Consider the following 18,647-nt stretch of genomic DNA (forward strand, 5'->3'; position numbering starts at 1 on the left):
AATTATTAATTCACAATAAATGATAACCGTTGATTGACGGAAATCAACGGTTAAAATTATGGTTATAAAAAGTTGTAAACAAAAATAAATTGTAAGTATAACATTCATCTATTATAATAATATTAGAATACGTGGAGGAAATCAATCACCTTCTTCGTCGCTTACGTGACACTTAATTCCTGCATATTTTTTAATTATTATTTTTCTTTAACCATATTGAATTTATGAGGGTTCGTTCACCCCTAAATGATACTATGCGTCCCCTATAAATTATCTTATTATTTTTTTATTAAAAAAATAATTAATCACACTTCTAAAATTTCTTCATTATTAATGCAAAATTCTAAATCCTTCAATATTTAAACATTAACTAAAAAAAACATGACTATTAAATTTTAAACATGACTATTAATTAAAATCTTATCCACCAAAAAAAAAAAACATTAACTAAAAAAATCTCAATAATTTTTTTATTTTACTAAATTAATTTCTATTAAATTTTCGGAATATTATACTTGTTCACATGACTTTAAGTGTTGAAGCTCCCACAAGTGTAACACCCCTTTCGCTCATTGGCCCTTGGAGCATTTAGTGAGTTCAACACCAAAAAAACTAGAAGCAACACCCATCAAATTAGTTCTCATAATACCATCTCAACAAATATAAAATAAATTAATATAAAATTGCTTCTATTCTTGCAAAATATAATACAAAAGACTTTTATATTCAAAATATAAAAATTATATGATTCGGTTTTGTTTTATTTGTGATAATAATTTAGTAAATTTTTTATATAAATTTGTACTTAATTCGTTTGATTAGAGTTAAAAAATTTATTTTAATTTTTTTACATGTTAAATTAATTTTTTATGACGTAAAAGCTTATATAAATTTTACTCTTTGTCCCTTTTTATTTTGTAATTTTACTAATAATTTTTAACTCAATCTTAACTATATAATTAATATTAAATAACAATAAAAATATTTAATAATTTATATTATTAACTGTTCACAAAAAAAATTAATAAATTTTACTTATATATATATATATATATATATATATATATATAGTATGATTCTTTGACAACGATGTTAAACAAAAAATTGACACCTTATGTGAGGACCGTTAGATCAAAGCATATCAACGTTGTCACATGTTTACAAATCAGAGTCATTAGATCATAAATTATCACAAACTTAAAAATCAATTAGGAAAATATGGGTTGCTAAACCAATCATTTATAACATTTGCAGTTTCAAATAATTTTCACTATGTGTATCGGCTTGTTTAAAAACACACTACTAAGCTATTAACTTAAAAAATAAAAACATTTACATAAATTAAATCGGGCTCTTTGTACGTTCTTAAAACTTGATCATATCATACTTACTAAGTTCCAATTCCCTCTTTGAAATTGGATTGGACACAGGTATATTTCCTTCTTGGCTGGTATGGCATAGTGTGATAGGTATTATTTGATTTGGAAAATGACAATGTAAGGGATTGAACTCAATATCTATATTGGGAAACAAGCATTTATTTGTAAGGTTGTAGTTTATTGGGAGCAGATATTAGCACTAAGCGAAGATGGGGTTAGCAACAGCAACAGCAACAGCAAGCATGGGTTCAGTTTGTGTTTGTGCTGCATTAAACATTGCAAAGCCTCTCCTCCCGACCTCTGCTTCTTCTCTCTACTGTATGTTCTTTGTTCCCTTCCTTTTCACTCAATACTCTATACTAATGCTTTAGCACCCTTTCATCATTTGTTCACATACTCAATTGATGAAGTCACAGTGAGATATTCTCTGGAAGTTTCAATTGTGTGTGCTTCCACAGTTAAAGCAATCTACCAAAATATGGACTAGTCTCTTCCCTTGCAATCCCCTTTTAACCTTAGATTTCTAGGATGGTATCTCCCTGCTGAAGCATTGAAACTAATCTCAGGTATCACTTAAAAGCTTGAACAGTTCTTATTAAAACAGTTATAATCAATCACCTATAACTACATGCCACATCATCATAACATCACCTAGCTATACAAGTCCCTTAGTCCCAAGCCCAAGCTGGTGTTCCTTTGATCCTTGTCTCTTTCCTTACCTTGTCCTTCTGCACTGTGCTCATTTGTATCATAACTTGCTTCAACTTGGCTAGCTGGTCAGCACTCACATTCATATAAAACCTAAAACCATCACTTTATCCTCTAAATCTTATTAACAGAACAAAATTAAAGACCACAAAACTTTCACATGACTCAACTATAGCATAATATAACAATTTCTCTAGCTGTTGATTAGTAATAGGATTTCTGTTGATCTAATTTAAGTACAAAATTAAATAAAAAACTTTGAAACAATAGCTGCTCTATTCCTTAACAAATTAGGGTAGACCTAAGAGGACTGTTTAAATAATAAATTAGCAAAACTAGATTAAATTGCACTTACTGGAATTAAGGATGTTATTGTACCTAAATACTGGGAGCGAGTCTTGGAGCAACGGCAGTGATAAGGTTGCTCCTTGTGACCTCATGTTCGAGTAAGTTTCTTTGCAAAAGTGTAAGGGAAAGGTTGCATACCGTGAATAACCAATTTAATCTAAAAGCTAAGTTATTAGGTGAGGTTACATTAATGATTTTATATTATATTTCTCTAACACGCTCCCTCACATAAGAGCCATTGGATTTGAATGGCGGACAATACACAGACTCCTTCCTATGCTTAGAAACTCCACAATATTTAATTATTTATTAATAGAATAGGGGTGCTGAGGATTGACTTTGTGACCACTTAGTCACAGATGTTCTGATACCATGTAAAGAATAATTCACCCAAAAACTTAAATTGTTAGATGAAACTAGATTAATGATTTTATATTATATCTCTTTAACACGTATAATCGACCCTCACCCTTACCTTTACAAGCTGGGGACCCTTGTCTTTTATTTTATTTATTTATTGTAGTTAAATACTGTTTTAGGAAATGTGGATGTTTTTGTTGTTTTTTCTCTTCTTTGCCATGTGTGTTTTCCTGTTGACATGTGAGGAGAAGCAAAGCTCAGCCTTGGAACTTCCAGTTGTCTGCTAGAATTGAATGGCAGGTTTTTAACGATAATTTGGCTGACTTACATACTTAAAAAGGTATCAACAATCATCCCCGGGAAATCTATAGAAACCTGCAACCAGAATTTGGGTCATTGTTTGTTTTTTCAGAAAGCAACTTAGTTATAAAAATATGGCTAGAAATGAAAGGTATTTTCATTTCTTTTCTTTAGTTGCCAAGTCTGTCAGTCCCTGAGCACTAGTACAAGTCCTGAATATTTGCATATAGCACATTCTGTCTTGCTTGGTAGCTATGAAGACATGCATTTAGGGATTTTGACCCTAAGCTTGCAATTAATATCAAATTCAGTTCGTGTTTGAGTTTTGAGCTATAGTAGAGTTAGAGCTAGCTCTGTGTCCCTCAAGGGGTGGAGTTCTCGTTATATGGGTGCTCAAGTAGATAGTGATAAGGACCAAAGCTCTTGAAGAATCATCGTGAGTACTATCTCAGGCGAGGCTGAGAAAGGGGAAGGTGTATGGGCATGGTGGCTTTAGATTTTGGCACATCATAAAAGTGGTAATTTACTGATACCTCCTCAAGTAGTAGGATAGGTATATGTTAAACAAGGGAGTCTGTATATTATTCCTTTGTACAGAGATAATTATATATACAAATTTTGGGCGTTAATCAAGCCACAAATCACTCTAAAAAATAAAATTAAAATTATAGAATTGATGTCTCCTATCAATCAATTTTATTTACAATTAATTCCTATAATTGTTAACACAATCAAAATCAAATTAATTACTTAGAGAATTGATGTCTCCTATCAATCAATTCTATTTACGATTAATTCCTATAATTAATAACACAATCAAAATCAAATTAATTATTGATTATATACAGCTCAAAAGTATATATAGGTGGAAATATTCCACCTGGGAGAGTGAAGAGCCTATCCGTTTTGCTCAACGCCTCACTGTTACCTGAGGTGCTGCACCACAATTGTGCATGTGTACATGGGTGAGTTATGTAAGGAGTGAGAGATCCTCTACCTTAAGATCCATGAGCTTACTATGGGGAAGCAGAAGTGCAACCCCTTAATGGGCCTTTGCAAGCCGGCCTAAGTGTATTGGGCTGTGAAGGCCAATCCAGAACAAGTTTCTTTTTAAATAAATACCTCAAAATTCCTGAATTACTTCATGCATAAGAGCCCCTTATTCATATCATGGAGTATATTTACCTTGTTGAGTGCAACTCTTCAGTTTGTTTTCAGAAAAAGTGCAATTTAAATCTTCAAAAATCAGTTCAAGACGCTGCAGACTCAAAAATATCATGTAGTTTACTAAATGTGGAAGATGTGACAAATGATGAGGCATGTGAATTAGTCAATGGAGTGGAGCTTTCGCTTGGGGAGGGTGATGATAATATTCGTGCTTATCTGTTCACAGCAGTAAAAAATAATAATGGAACTGGTATATTGCTTCTTTCTGATATTTTTGGGTTTGAGGATTCCTTCACCAGAGATTTTGCATATCGAGTAGCTTGCAATGGTTACAAGTATGTTCCTCAACCCCTTGTTATCATCAATATATAAGTTCCAAAATGCACATTGAATGATAGCATTTTTCAAGTTGTAAGACCCTTTTTAGAATATTAACTTGTTCTAAACCAATTTGCAGCATTCTAGTTCCAGACTTATTTCGTGGAAATTCATGGACAAAGGACCAGCCAAAGACTGCATTTGAACAATGGATTGCTAGACAAAACCCTGAGAGGATTGCAAAAGACATTACCACATGGACAACATGGCTGGTTGATGAATTCATGGCTGCAGGAATTTCCAAAAAACTTGGCATAATTGGTTTCTGCTTTGGAGGTGGCAGAGTGTTAGAAGTTCTAGCCCAAGATCAAGGTGCTTGTTTTGGCACTGGAATCTCCTTTTATGGAACAAGGATGGATTCCCTGGCTGCTTCTGATACTAAAGCTCCTATGTTGTTTATTTTAGGGGACAATGACCCACTTTGTGCTGTAAGTGAAATTGAAAATATTCGGAAGAAAATTGATGGGCCCTCCAAAGTAGTGATATTCCCAGGTAGAGGTCATGGCTTTGCACACCGACCTGGATCTCCTGAAGATGATGTAGATGCAGAACAAGCCTTTGTGATTATGAGAGACTGGCTATGTGATCATTTGGTGCTGTAAAATAAAATGCTTTTAAACTATCGAAAAAATGTTTATCCTCTTAGATGATATAACTTATATCATTTTACTCTCACAAAGAGATGAGACCCACACATTTATTTTTTTTTGTCCACTTTCTCTCCTCCTTTATCTATCTCTTTCTCTCACTTAAAATGACACAACTTTACATCCTTTAAAATAACACACACTTTTTCCTAAACTATATATACAAATGTATTAATTAGCACTTGCCTCTTAACATGCATATAAATACTCGAGTTAGTAGACCACCTGTCAACTTTTCTACACATTATTTTGCTAACGTTTTGAATGCATTCTCTTTTCAGTCAATAAAATTCTCACGTTGTACGCAGCAGATATGTTAAAAACTCAGTTGAAGGAGCTTCGTCGTTAGTGTTATCCTGTCTGTCTCAAATTGGATTAGTCGAGCAATGGACAAATAGTTGGAAAATTAAAAAAAAAATAAAAAATTCCATGAATTACCTAAGTTGTAAACCCCCTTCCCCAAAGAGAAAAAATAAAAGTGACATATGACTCGCACATTGGGGGTACTAAGCTCTATTGAAACAGGTTGACTTCATGATAATGGATTTTAAAACCAAAATTCATTATGTGAAGCTAATAAAGGGGCACACTAGTAAAATGAGACTATAGCTCTATCTAATTATTTACTTTTAACTCTAGTCAAGTCTTTTGTCCGGTAATAAAATTAGAGAATGTAATTTTAAGTCGTTTCATTGAAAATATTTATAATTTAGGTTGCCCAAGAGATTTAATTATTTGTTAAATGATTGAACAAACAATTTACATACAATTAATCAAACACTTGACTGAAAAGTTTTCGCAAATGGAATATTTTCAACCTGAAAAAAAGGAAAGCTTAACAAAACGAGAATAGACGGGTGATTAGATCAGCGGATTGATGAGACCAATTTTTACACCTCTTCTTGTCCTAATTCTTAACCTCTTTAAGTCTCTTCTAAGCTTAATTGAGTGACCTTGATCATAATTTGTGAAATTGGTTTAATCCAAACCTTACAGGAAACACTCGTTACACTTGGGAGAAATCAGAAGCTTGGCATGAAATACTTTGGACCATTTTCTACATTTGCCAAAATAGGAACCGTATCTTACAAGTTACAACTACCACTCACTGTAAGGATACATCCAATGTTTCATGTTTCTCGACTGAAACTATTCAAGGGTGATCTCTCTTTACAGTACAATCCATTGCCTCCGCTAACCAATAATTTTGGACCAATATTGCAACCACCTTCAACCATTGTCTGTAAAATTCTCCTCAAAGGCAACAAACAAGTGCATCAAGTCATAATTCATTTGGAAGGTTTGGACAAATCAGAAGCCAGATGGGAAAACAGCACCATGATTCAACAGCACAACCCCCATTTCAACCTTGAGGACAAGGTTGATTCTTATGGAGGAGGAAATGTAATGAGTATGACAATGAAGGAGCCTAAATTGGTAATGAACCATGATAGCAGCAATGAGCAAAGGGAATGCCAGATGAGCAGAGAGAAAAGAACAAAATTAATTGGAGAGAATGAACACATGACAGCAGATCCATTGTATCAGGCAACCGAGAGAGGTGCAACAAAAAGGGTAGCCAACCACAAACTGAATACCATGTTGAACCGAGATCAAGCAATTCAATTATATTGTGTGTTGTGTATTTCACAATTAGTTATTAAATCTATTAAGATATATATGATTATTGTATTAATTATTAATATCTAGTTTAATCATTAGTCTAACCAATTAAACTAATTGAACAACGACAAGCCAGTTCAATCTCCGATTCAATTTTTAATTTTTAAGACATTAGTAATGCAAAAATCATACTAGATCGGATTGAAAGTAATTAAACAGAAAATCAAATCAGTTACTTTTTAGAACCCTTCACATAATCGTAGGGCGAGATTACAGGAGAACAAAAGGATAATAGCTTGGGAATGAAATCTCCATACATGATGTTGTTCATTTATGAAATCATGGTATTACAACATCTTCAACAACTATAATGGTGTAAAGAACCATCAAAAGAAAATTCTGTTTCACTGTCCAGGAACCAGGACCTGTTATAGCATCTACTCAGAGTCCTGCACATTCTGGAAACAAAAGCAAGAAACACGATAGTTATGTTTGCTTTCCAATTCTTTAAAGGGTTCGTCACTTCTACTGTTGCTGCAGATAAGAAATTTTGCAACAAACACATTTATACTAGGATCCATATGTAGATCCTGACATTTAAAATAAAAAACCAGAATATGTGTTGCTGCAAAAAATTTCCTCTACAGTGACAGATGAACTGCTGAAGTGCATTTGCCTTCTTTAAATGCACAAGTTGCCTGCAAGATTAGTAATGAGTAAAAGTAACATGCTGCCCTGCACCCACCCACAGTTTCCGGTTACAGAAAGTATGCCTTTCTTAACACTATATCTCCGCCTACTAGTGTAGCTTTCGACATATCACAGATGTTTTAGAAAATCATGCTAAATGATTACATATAAACAAGAAAATAAAAGACAAATCCTACCTGAGTAGGAGTCTCTGAGACATTAGGTAGTGCTAACTTCGTTGGAGGTCCATCAAACAGACGAGAACATTCTGTGTATGCAGATCCAATTCCAACTCCAGCACCAAAAGCAATAGATGCCCAGCGAGTCAGAGGACTCCCTATTACATTAGAATAACTGGATAAATTCAATACTAATAATTTGAGAGCTCTCAAAACCACAAAAATTCAAGTCTTCATATTCAATGGAATGCAGAAATAGTTCATTATATTTGGGAGATAAGGCAGATAATACGTAGAAAATTCCTGTATTGTATCATAAAAAGATGTAAAGAACCAATTCAACCTGAAAACTTAAGCTATTGGGTGAGGCTACATTAATGGTTTTATACTTCTCTACCGCGTCCCCTCACACAAGAGCCCATTGGGCTTGAAGAGTAGATAATGCACAGGCTCACCTATCTGTACTAAGAAACTCGAGACTTAATTATTTATTAATTAAATGGGGGGCGGTGAGGATTAAACCCGTGACACCGAAGCTCTGTAAAGAACCAAAGGAACCCAAAAGCTTAAACTATTAGGTGAGGTTACATTAATGGTTTTATATATCTCTAACACGCTCCCTCACACAAGAGCCCACTGGGCTTGAAGAGTGGATGATGCATCAGGCCCAGCTTACCTGTGCTAAGAAACTCCACAAGACTTAATTAATTATTAATTAAATGGGGGCGGTGAGAATTGAACCCGACACCGAGGCTCTAATACCAGCAAAGAACCAATTCAACCCAAAAGCTTAAGCTATTGGGTTAGGCTACATTAATGATTTTATACTTCTCTAATCAAAAAACATCGTAAACACCAGTCTAAATCACCAACAAAAAAATAACTAAAACTCTTTTTTTATAATATACAAAGAATCACCAGCACGAATTGATTATAGTTACCAAATTTTCTAATTACATGAGACTACTAATGACAAATCTAATCATAACACTTACTCAACAAATTGGCTTATATGTTGTAAATGCATGCTGAGCTGACTTTGCAAAATAAGTGATCATTATTGACCACTGTTTTAAGAAAACTGACCAGTAATCTTAAGTTTAAATGCTTTTGTGGGACAATTTAAGTGGCAGCATACTACCCATACATTCTTTTTTGAGCTGACATTGGCCTTCAATGCAACCAGAACAGCCTGAGAAGCAGCATTATGCAAAGACATGCAAGTCCAACAACGCAAAACTAATAGGACTTTCAAAACCCATTTTCTTAGTGCACACAAAAATAGACATACTAATAGAAAACATGCACAGGATTGTAAATAAAATCAGTTGAACAGTTTACATCCAGATCTGCATGTAGCAAACACATGGTTAAGCACTCAATCAAAGTTATATAACAATATCGGTATGATACTATTAGATATTAGGTATAAAGGTAGTTTAGTATTTCAGTGATATTCTAGATCTTTCTCTTTTCTCTTATGCTCTTCTATATAAGAGCTCACATATTGTACAAATTAATTACCACAAATCAATGAAATCAATATTTTTCCTTTCCTCTCTTTTACCTTCTAATATGGTATCAGAGCATTTTTATCCTCCATGAATGGAGATTCCGCTGCAATCACATTTTTTTTTTTTTTCCTCTTTGTTTCCTTTCTTCCGGATCTGATCCCGATCTGCGAAATTTTTTTTATCATCAGAGCTACTCTTTCTCCTTCATTTTATCATCAGAGCTTTGCCATACATATCCCTTTTTTTATGCACCTTTTTTCTTTTCTTCCCATTTTCGTCAATCAATCTCTCCGCCCAGCTAAGATTGTTTCCTATTTATTTTTTTAATTTTGGTTTCAGGTCGTCTTCCTCAATAGCTTTCCTGAAAACCTTTTATCTCTACGTGTTCCTCAGGGCGTCTCCTTCTCCGGTCATCATCTCCGGTCATTCATTTGCCTTCTGTCGTTCATCGTCGCACAGATCTGTCGCCACTCTGGTCTCTGTTCTTCCAGATCTGATTTGGATCTGTGAAACTCTTGCGTCTTTCTCTTTCTCTTCTCAAACTGTCATGGGTGAAACTTCTATTGTCGAAGATTCAGGCATGGTCGCCATCCAACCTCCCCTGCTACACAGGTTTTCTCACCACCGCTTGTCGTCGCTCTCATTTTCGGATCTGCTCTCAGGATCTAAACATGAATCCCATTCTGATATTGATTTTTTTTTTTTTTTTTTCTTCTGCGTGGATTTACTAGACTCTCTACGTGTTGTTGCTATGCAGAGATTTTATGTGATCATTTTTCTGGATTTTCTTCTATTTTTTAGTCAAATCTGATCTACACATTTTTTTTTTTCTTCGATCTGTTTTTTTTGCTCTCATCGGACTTGTTCCTAGTATGTTTGTCTTCTCCAGATCTGTCCCGGTCTGATTAATGTTTCCGCCGCTCATTGAGGCTTGTTCCGGTCATCTCCAGCCGTGACTATCTTCTCCGGCTGTGTCTTCTTTTCCGGCCGGCATTTTCTCATGACCGATGTTCATTCCGGTCTATTCATATCCCAGACTTGTTCCTGGTTTCAGATTTTGTTTGGCGCTGCTATGGATATGTGTGCCTTTTTTTTTTTTCACTATTTGGCAATTTTGATTTTATTCCCACATATGTTTGTGGTGTTATTCAAGTTTGCTGATGTTCATTTCAGAACATTTGATTTTGCCGATGTCCATCCCGGCACCGTTTAGTATTTCGTGGCTGATGTCTATCCCAGCCATCCCATCCTTAGCTGATGTCCATACCAGCACAGTTGATTTCGCTGAAGCTCATTCCAGCACACTGAAGATTTTGGTTTCTATTTTTTTTTATTTTGCTATTATGTTTTCTTGCTTTTTCTTGTTCAAGATGGCAGTTCTCTCTGTTCACTCTCCATCTTGAGGGGGAGTATTAGATATTAGGTATAAGGGTAGTTTAGTATTTCAGTGATATTCTAGATCTTTCTCTTTTCTCTTATGCTCTTCTATATAAGAGCTCACATATTGTACAAATTAATTACCACAAATCAATGAAATCAATATTTTTCCTTTCCTCTCTTTTACCTTCTAATAGATACTAAAATAAAAAACTTTAAATATGCTGATATTTTTTAGAAGCTCCATGTGCTAAATGATTAAGAGTTTGATCTGAATTAGTAAACAAAACACTCGGTGTTGAGTACTTCGTACCTCATCAGTATGCAATTATCAGAGTCAAGTTACATTTTAATAAAGAACTATAGGTTAAGGGTTCGGGAAGAAGGAAAAGAGAGAAAGACATGTAACAATCATAACACGGAATACATTATTGATAGGATGTAATGCTTTACAATACTCTAACCTAATACTCCTATTTATTCTAATAATTAGATCAAGTACCAGTACAAGTAGTACAGACCCAACTCTACTAAGAATGAGACTAAAGTATTAATAACATAAGGAAACAAATTGTTGAGATTATAGGGATTTAGGTATAAAGGGAGGAAAATGAATACTTAGAATAAAATTATATTGATATGGTTGTGAAGGATGTAATAAAAATATAAAGTAATAAGCCCTATTTACACTAAATAGGGGGCTCCTAGAATAAGGAAATACATCATAAAATATAAGGAAATAGGGGAACTATTCCTAAGAGATCATCTAAAATACTCTAAACTATTTTAAGCTATAAGCTTAATAAGCTTTAGGCTTGTTACAAATAAACCCTTTAAAAAGGAAAAATAACGAAAAAATATATCTGGGCTCCACAAAACATGGCTAGAAAGAAAACTCAAGGATGCTGGAGACGTCAGAGATATGAACATTGCTGGAACAACAAAATCAAAATATTTTTTAGAAAATAGTTTGCTCTAATGAGGGACTACGTGAAACATGAAAAAAGTAACAATCATCTTAAAATGACACAGATTTCAACCTCAGGCTATGAATGAAATCTCAGTTGAAAGCACACAAACACACACACACAAAATAGCTGCGTCATCTAGCATTCCTCCTTAGTCCTAATTAATCGTCTTTCTTTGGGAAGCTAGGGGGATAATGAATAGAATTAAGAGGAATATGAGGGAGTCCCTTTGAACCGGGGTTGATATAATAGGGAAGATCAAATATGTAATAAGGATATTTGTTCCAATTGCGGTGTTTTCTTCTAGAATCATGAAAAGCAGATACCACTAAGAGAAGCACCCCATCCTTTTTATATTAATTTAAGAGGCAATCAAAGAGTGTGTATGAGGAAAAAAAAAACGAAGTCATGCCGCAATAATATTGGAGAAAAGATAGATTCAAAGCACATAATACCCAAAATACAGAACCTCCAACTAAAGAAAATTGAGAGAGAGAGAGAGAGAGAGAGAGAGAGAGAGAGAGAGAGAGAGAGAGAAGGTACTGACTGCAAAATAAGAGACCGGCAAATGCACCGGCAAATGAGGAGTAAACGAAGCGGCGAACAGTGAGATCAAGGCATGCGTCCCATTTGGCATTGAGGTCATACTCTGCCGGAATCATTTCTTTGTTGACACCCATTTGGAGGAACAGAACCACCTCTGCTGCTTATTCCTTCTTCTTTTTTCTCGTATCTGGTAATGTTAATGCCTTTCTTTGATTAGATTTGATTTATGGGTTTTCTTCGTATCTGGTGCGTTTGCATTTCTACAGTACCGAGTCCATAACTGGATTCTGGGCTTCGGTTAAGAGTCCTGGCCCAACTACTTTAATAACCTTTATCCCGTTAATAGCTTATGGACTCATGACCCATATAAATACTTTTTACGTAAATTACCCAATTGCTGCCTTGCTGGGATTAGACTTTCAATCTTCCCATAAGGATATCTCTCTCTCTCTCTCATATCTTATATTGTACCAACACCGACACAAAACACACACGACACTTCATTACACAAATGAACATATAATGAGAATTGAACACTACACCAGTATTATAAAACTCGGATCGACCCAGGTGTTAGTGACTCGGTGAGGGCACCGATTCAAGTGGCTATTTGAATAGGCCATTCACTTGACTCAATTTAGACCAATAACCGATTGACCCGACCGAATCTCAGGGACTCGGTGAGATAAACGAAACTCGTTTGACCCATATATTTTTTTTTTTGAAAACTGACTTTTTTTTTTAGTTTGCTTCTTATTTAAACAAAAGAAAGAGGGAAGTCTTAACCAAGCTAGATCTACATTATGAGCCGGAAACACAAGGAAAATCCTAAAAATAATTTGACTTTTCAACATAAAAAAAATTCTGATTGAGACTATGTATAATAGCCAACTATTTATCCTTTACCATATGTGCATTCATTCTTTTCTTCCTATTAATATATTCTGTAATTGGAAAAAACCTATATTTTATGAAAGCATTTGGATAATCGTTATTATTGTTTTCATCGGTTATGCTTTTATATTTATAAGAAATATCCATAGTGCAATAATTTGTTATCTGACATTTGCTTTGTATCGTCTCAAAATGCATAAAATCTTGAAGATTATAATCTTATTCTGCCTCGCTTTTTTACTAGCTTGTTATGGTTGTTGATTCGTGAGATCCACTTTTAACATTGATTCATAAATTTCTTATACCTCTCTGAAGGGATTGGACTAGGAGAGATGATAGAATGCATCACTTTTACATAATTTAATTAGTATTATTCTTTTATTTTTATGTATTTAGTTAATATTGTTCTTTTTTTTTTATGCATTCTAGTTACCTTTACGATGATTTGATTGAAAAATTGGAAGTTATCAAATTATTAAGATAAAAATTATAATGCTGCCATTTCTGTTGCATATAGAGATAACATTCTTCCTTCACTTATAGAATTTATTACCATTCATTTTCATTGTATATTTATATATTTTTAGTATATGAACAATATATTCGGTGAACCAATAATCCAGTAACCCAATATCTCAACCTAATTAATGACTGGTTCGAATTTTAAAACACGGATACACAGACTATACTTATATCAATATATACATATACTTATATCAATATATACCTACATATACTTATATCAATATATACATATACATATGTCTAGGTATCCTATACTTTCATATTTTATTAATGTGAACCCCTAGTCATTGTCCTTTGGATCACAAATAACTTCCCTTCGTGATCCAGGTATCGTATTCAGGCGTAAATTTATTTGAGTGCACTCCAAATTATACTCTCTATTTTTTGTGTGGATCGAGATTAGAATTTCCCCCCTTCTATTTACTCTTTTATTTTTATCTATCTATGATCAGATTATTTTATATTATATGGAATCAATTTATAATAATGATCAGAGATTGTAAGTGGAAGCATTTTGCATCCATTAAGTGCTGTAAAAAAAATATCGTATACATAATTATAAATAGAAAATATTTGATCCGAAATCACAATTTCATCAACAAAACTTTTATTCCAATTAATAGTGGATGAACCCAAGTAAAAAACAAAACAAGATTAAGAGAAAAAAAGGGCAAAAATAATTAAATAAAAAAAATACACATAAACATAGATAAGAGAAAAAATAGTAAAATAAAAATAAATAATTAAAAAATAAAACAAAGAGGAAATAAATTAAATAAAAATAAATGAATGAAAAATATAGAGAAAAATGACTAAATAAAGACCAATTGTTTGTCTTAGAACACATGGGAAGAAAGCTTAAAAAAAATAGACCCATTTTTTTCTCGGATAATACTTTTGATAAAAATATTATTTCCTACCTAAACAATAAACAGAAAGAGAGAAAAGAGGTAAAAGTAAGAGAAAAAAAAAGTTATGAGACCATTTAAAAAATATGAGCTTAGAAGATTTTTGTTATAACATGAAAAAAGTATTACCCCTTTTTATTATGTTGCACACCTGTCTAATTCTGTATAAATATATAATATCGTATAGAAATAATATACATATAAAATAAATGAGATGACTCCAACATACAATGTACTCAGAAAAGCACGCGTCTAGGCGTCTAGCTATACAACCAGTATGCATGAGATTATAGTTTACATCGGCATCATCATCGTATCATAAAATATAAAATAAAAAAAATGAAATTGGTTTATAATTTCATTTGCCAGTTGACTATTAGCCGTGCACCATATCTCCTAAAAATGGATCAACAGATTGTCCAAAAGTCTGATCAGTGAATTCCACATATATGAATTTAAATTCTTCCCCAGCAAAACCCTATGTTGCAGATTTTCAGCTTCTTTTATGAGCTTCTTCTCTTATAAATATAAGATTTCGAAAAGAACCAGAAGGCAGACATCTCCACCGCACTAAGAGCAGCTAGAACTGCATAGAAATAATCAAGATGCGCACGATTAAGATTACTAGCAAACCAGCTATCACTGCCATCTTTTCCAGTTTCTTTCTGAATAATAGAGATGAGAAAGCTACTCAGAAAGCTCCCAACCCCAAAAATACTTAGATAGAGGGCAAGACCAACACTTCTTAATTCATCTGGGACTTGATCATAGAAAAACTCTTGCAGACCTACCATTGTAAACACATCAGCGACTCCAAACAACACATACTGAGGAATTAACCACCATATGCTCATTGGAATTGTCACATTTGGCATATCAATTAGCCCATGTTCACGAGCCACTTTGAGTCTTTTCATCTCCACAAAAGCTGCAATTACCATAGAAATTACAGAAAGAAACATCCCAATTCCAATTCTCTGTAGCATTGTGATTCCAGAGGGTTTACCAGTAAAAGCTCTAGCTATGGGAACAATAATGCGGTCATAGACAGGAACAAAAATAACAATGGAGAGGCTAATAAAGGATTGAAGAGAAGCAGGGGGTACATCAAAACCAGGCACAATTTTCCTGTCCAGTGTAACACCTTGTTTGGTAAAGAAGGTAGAAGACTGAGCAAACACAATAGCATAAATTAAACTCGTAGCCCATATTGGAACAAGCCTGAGGACTGCCTTTACTTCTTCAACCTCACTAACGCTACAAACTTTCCCCTCTTCCTTTGAACCGTCTGATGCAATTAATGCTTTGTTCAGGAAACTGCAGTAAACCAGTGTAATGTGCAAGCCAAAATTATTTCAGCAAAAATTAATAATAAAATCAGTTATGCCCTCAAAGTACAAATCTAGCAATCCCTCTAATTATGGTAGAAATTTTGCTCCATAAAGAGAAAGTAGTATGGTCCCAAAAAATAATGATGACAAAATAATCCCAAGGTTATTTATAGTGACAGTGACATACAAAATAAGTTTATATAATCTATACCCCCCAAAAAAAAGTTTATATATGGTAAATATAAACTTATTTTTTATGGGCTAAACACATCAATAAAGTAAGAGTGCGAACCAGAGTAGTGGTAAAGTTGTTCCTTTGTGACTGAAAGGTCACGGGTTCGCATCAGGAAAACAGCCTATTTGCAATTATTTGCAAGGGTAAAGTTGCATACAAGAATTACCCTCACCCTACACTCGCTACTCGGGTTTACTTGGGGAGTGGTGTTAAATGGACAATAACTTCGTTTCTAAAATTGCCCGAATGACTAGGAGAATGAAATCTAGTTTAGTTCAAAACTATCCAGAGAAAACAGTTGTTCCTTAGTTAATTGATGCTAATCCAAATTCCATTTCATTAGGTTAGAGGAGTTGTAATTGTTTCTTATTTTAAAACTCTAATAAGGCATCAAAATATGAGGTAAAAAAAGAAGCTTGTTGATGTTGATTGTTACCTAAATTGTTCAGAAGCTTTGTGAGGCAGAGTGCCACGAGATTCCTCATCAGAAGCGATTGCTGAAGGGGTAGTTCGCCAATTTTTTAGTGCAACAATAAACACGCCACCAATCCTAAAAAAAGGGCCTTTATCTTCCCTTGGGATGCTAAAGCGGTAAATCCATGTTCCAAGTGAGAAAAGAGCCAATGCAACTAGCATGGCAATGCAAGGGATTCCGAACCCAAGAACCCAACTAACATTATCCTGAACATAGTTCAAGATGGAAACACTGACAAGGACACCTGCAGTAAAAGTAAAATACCACCAATTAAAAAAGGAACTTCTGGCCTTTCGTTCCTCAGGGTCGTTCGTATCAAACTGATCAGCTCCAAAAGCCTGAACACAAGGCTTATGTCCACCTTGTGCAAGTGCAACAAGATACAGAGAAAAGAAGAACAATATTGATTGGCTTGTTACAGGAAGTATAGCCGACAACGTCAACAGACTCAGTCCCTGCAATTCATCCCAATAAAACAATTGGATCTTATTTCTAAGGGAAACTCGCACTTATTTACAACCCAAACAAAATTTCTTTTGATTTTGTTTAAAAATGCTAAGGAAATATAAAAACATTAACATAGCTTAACCCAAACTATAGTTCTCTACATGGCATAGAACTGAGTGGTTATAAGCTTATCATAAATGTCGTATTTTATTTATAAAAGTAATTAAATATTATAATTTTTTTTTAATAGAGGTAGTCTTGGTACGATGTATCAAGCTCAATGATCTTTCGTTTGTTAAAGAAGGGATATATTTCTCTTATGTTTTATAAGAGAAATAAATTTTCTACATACACAAAAGAGGGGTAGATCCCATTTCTATTTTTTTTTCTCTTCTTATTTACGGATCTCATTTATAATTTTATTTCCACTACATGATAGAACACTTTTCCTACAATATAAGTGTTATAGACTGACAAAGACTCACATCCTAGAAGGTCCAAAAAGGATTAACGGGTAAAAGAGAATTAAGAAAATATTTCATAATTATATTAATCCTAACGATTGGATCGCTAATTTTTAAGATGCCCAGGAGTTCACTCTTAACCCATCTATAAATAAAGAGTCAAGTGAATAAGTAAACCATCTTTTTCTTGGCTGTGACCCGTCAATGTGCATACAGCTCACCCAGGCTATATCGTGCATAGTGATTTACTCATGTCTAAGATATATAAATAGCTGAGAAAGGACACACGGATCCAATATTAAAACACTACTCACAAGATTAGACATATCTATCCTAAACAGAACATTAAAATTATTTCCCATTAAAGAAATATAAAACTATTAATCTACCGTCGCCCAATTGCTTAAATTTTTCTATTGATTTGGTTATTTAGAAGAGAAAAAAATAAAAATACCAGAATATAAAGAAGGGACGCAAGAATGATGGTGCGATATCTGCCAAGAAAAGAATCAGCAAGAAAAGCACCAAGCAGAGGGAGCAATGAAGCAGTTCCAGACCAGATGTTCACATTCTCCGCTGCCGTTACCGTCGATTGACCAAGTGGCCCCGTCAAATAATTTATCAGATTCGAGGTGATTCCATAGTAAGCAAATCTCTCTGCTACTTCCACGCCTATTGTAGATTTGTAGTGTAAGTAAGCAAAATAAATAAATCGTAAATTTAAAATAAAATAAAAAAAAGTTGAAGATCAGATTCACTCAGATTGATTGTTACTTATAATGAAGGCAGCTGCTCTCCAACCACCGGAGGTTGACCGCCGAACTGGGCGGCCCTTGAAGTCGACGACGCCGTCTACCGCCGTCTCCAACAACAGTAGCGGAGTTTCTGTTTCAGTTTCAGCCATCTCTATAGGAGTAAACCTTCACTTGCGGAGGGAATTTAGGATAAGAGTACACAGAGAGCACAAGTTATGCAAGCAAAATCATTTTCAATCCTCAATCATAGACTAATTAAATACCTTATTTTTGTTTCTATTTTTTGTCTTGTCTTATTTAATATATTGCTATAATGATTCATGTATGTACTTAATTTGTCTGCGACCAAAACTATTAGACCGAACTAAATTTTAGAAAAAAAAGTAAAATCAAACTAGACCCTAAAAACGTAAAATGTATTAAGATAAG

The 18,647-nt window shown here is 33.9% G+C and overlaps 3 protein-coding genes across 5 annotated transcripts; 1 reads left to right on the forward strand and 2 right to left on the reverse strand.

Moving 5' to 3' along the window:
* Positions 1 to 1,517: 1,517 nt before the first annotated feature.
* Positions 1,518 to 5,319, forward strand: LOC133287133 (uncharacterized). 2 transcript variants are annotated; one of them, XM_061484690.1, is made up of 4 exons: positions 1,518 to 1,697; positions 4,303 to 4,597; positions 4,720 to 4,952; positions 5,046 to 5,319. In XM_061484690.1, exons 1-4 carry the CDS (start codon positions 1,589 to 1,591, stop codon positions 5,240 to 5,242), a joined length of 834 nt encoding a protein of 277 aa, XP_061340674.1. In that variant the 5' UTR covers positions 1,518 to 1,588; the 3' UTR covers positions 5,243 to 5,319. The 2 variants fall into 2 exon arrangements, with proteins under 2 accessions (XP_061340674.1, XP_061340673.1); XM_061484689.1 differs by having other exon boundaries at positions 1,519 to 1,697; positions 4,720 to 5,319.
* A 1,808-nt stretch (positions 5,320 to 7,127) lies between these two features.
* LOC133287138 (MICOS complex subunit MIC10-like) lies at positions 7,128 to 12,391 on the reverse strand. The gene is made up of 3 exons (XM_061484694.1): positions 12,186 to 12,391; positions 7,798 to 7,937; positions 7,128 to 7,368 (listed from the first exon to the last, which is right to left on the reverse strand). Exons 1-3 carry the CDS (start codon positions 12,316 to 12,318, stop codon positions 7,348 to 7,350), a joined length of 294 nt encoding a protein of 97 aa, XP_061340678.1. The 5' UTR covers positions 12,319 to 12,391; the 3' UTR covers positions 7,128 to 7,347.
* Positions 12,392 to 14,725: 2,334 nt separating this feature from the next.
* LOC133287132 (protein NRT1/ PTR FAMILY 5.10-like) lies at positions 14,726 to 18,420 on the reverse strand. Of its 2 annotated transcripts, XM_061484688.1 has the most exons (5): positions 18,238 to 18,420; positions 17,918 to 18,135; positions 16,514 to 17,007; positions 15,518 to 15,828; positions 14,726 to 15,439 (listed from the first exon to the last, which is right to left on the reverse strand). In XM_061484688.1, the coding sequence occupies exons 1-5, from the start codon at positions 18,365 to 18,367 to the stop codon at positions 15,015 to 15,017; spliced, it is 1,578 nt and encodes a 525-aa protein (XP_061340672.1). In that variant the 5' UTR covers positions 18,368 to 18,420; the 3' UTR covers positions 14,726 to 15,014. The 2 variants fall into 2 exon arrangements, with proteins under 2 accessions (XP_061340672.1, XP_061340671.1); XM_061484687.1 differs by having other exon boundaries at positions 14,726 to 15,828.
* Positions 18,421 to 18,647: the final 227 nt, after the last annotated feature.

This window comes from Gastrolobium bilobum, unplaced genomic scaffold (genome assembly GCF_033153095.1).
Source record: "Gastrolobium bilobum isolate Gb01-03AN ecotype WA unplaced genomic scaffold, APGP_CSIRO_Gbil_v1 utg25466, whole genome shotgun sequence".
NCBI lineage: Eukaryota > Viridiplantae > Streptophyta > Magnoliopsida > Fabales > Fabaceae > Gastrolobium > Gastrolobium bilobum.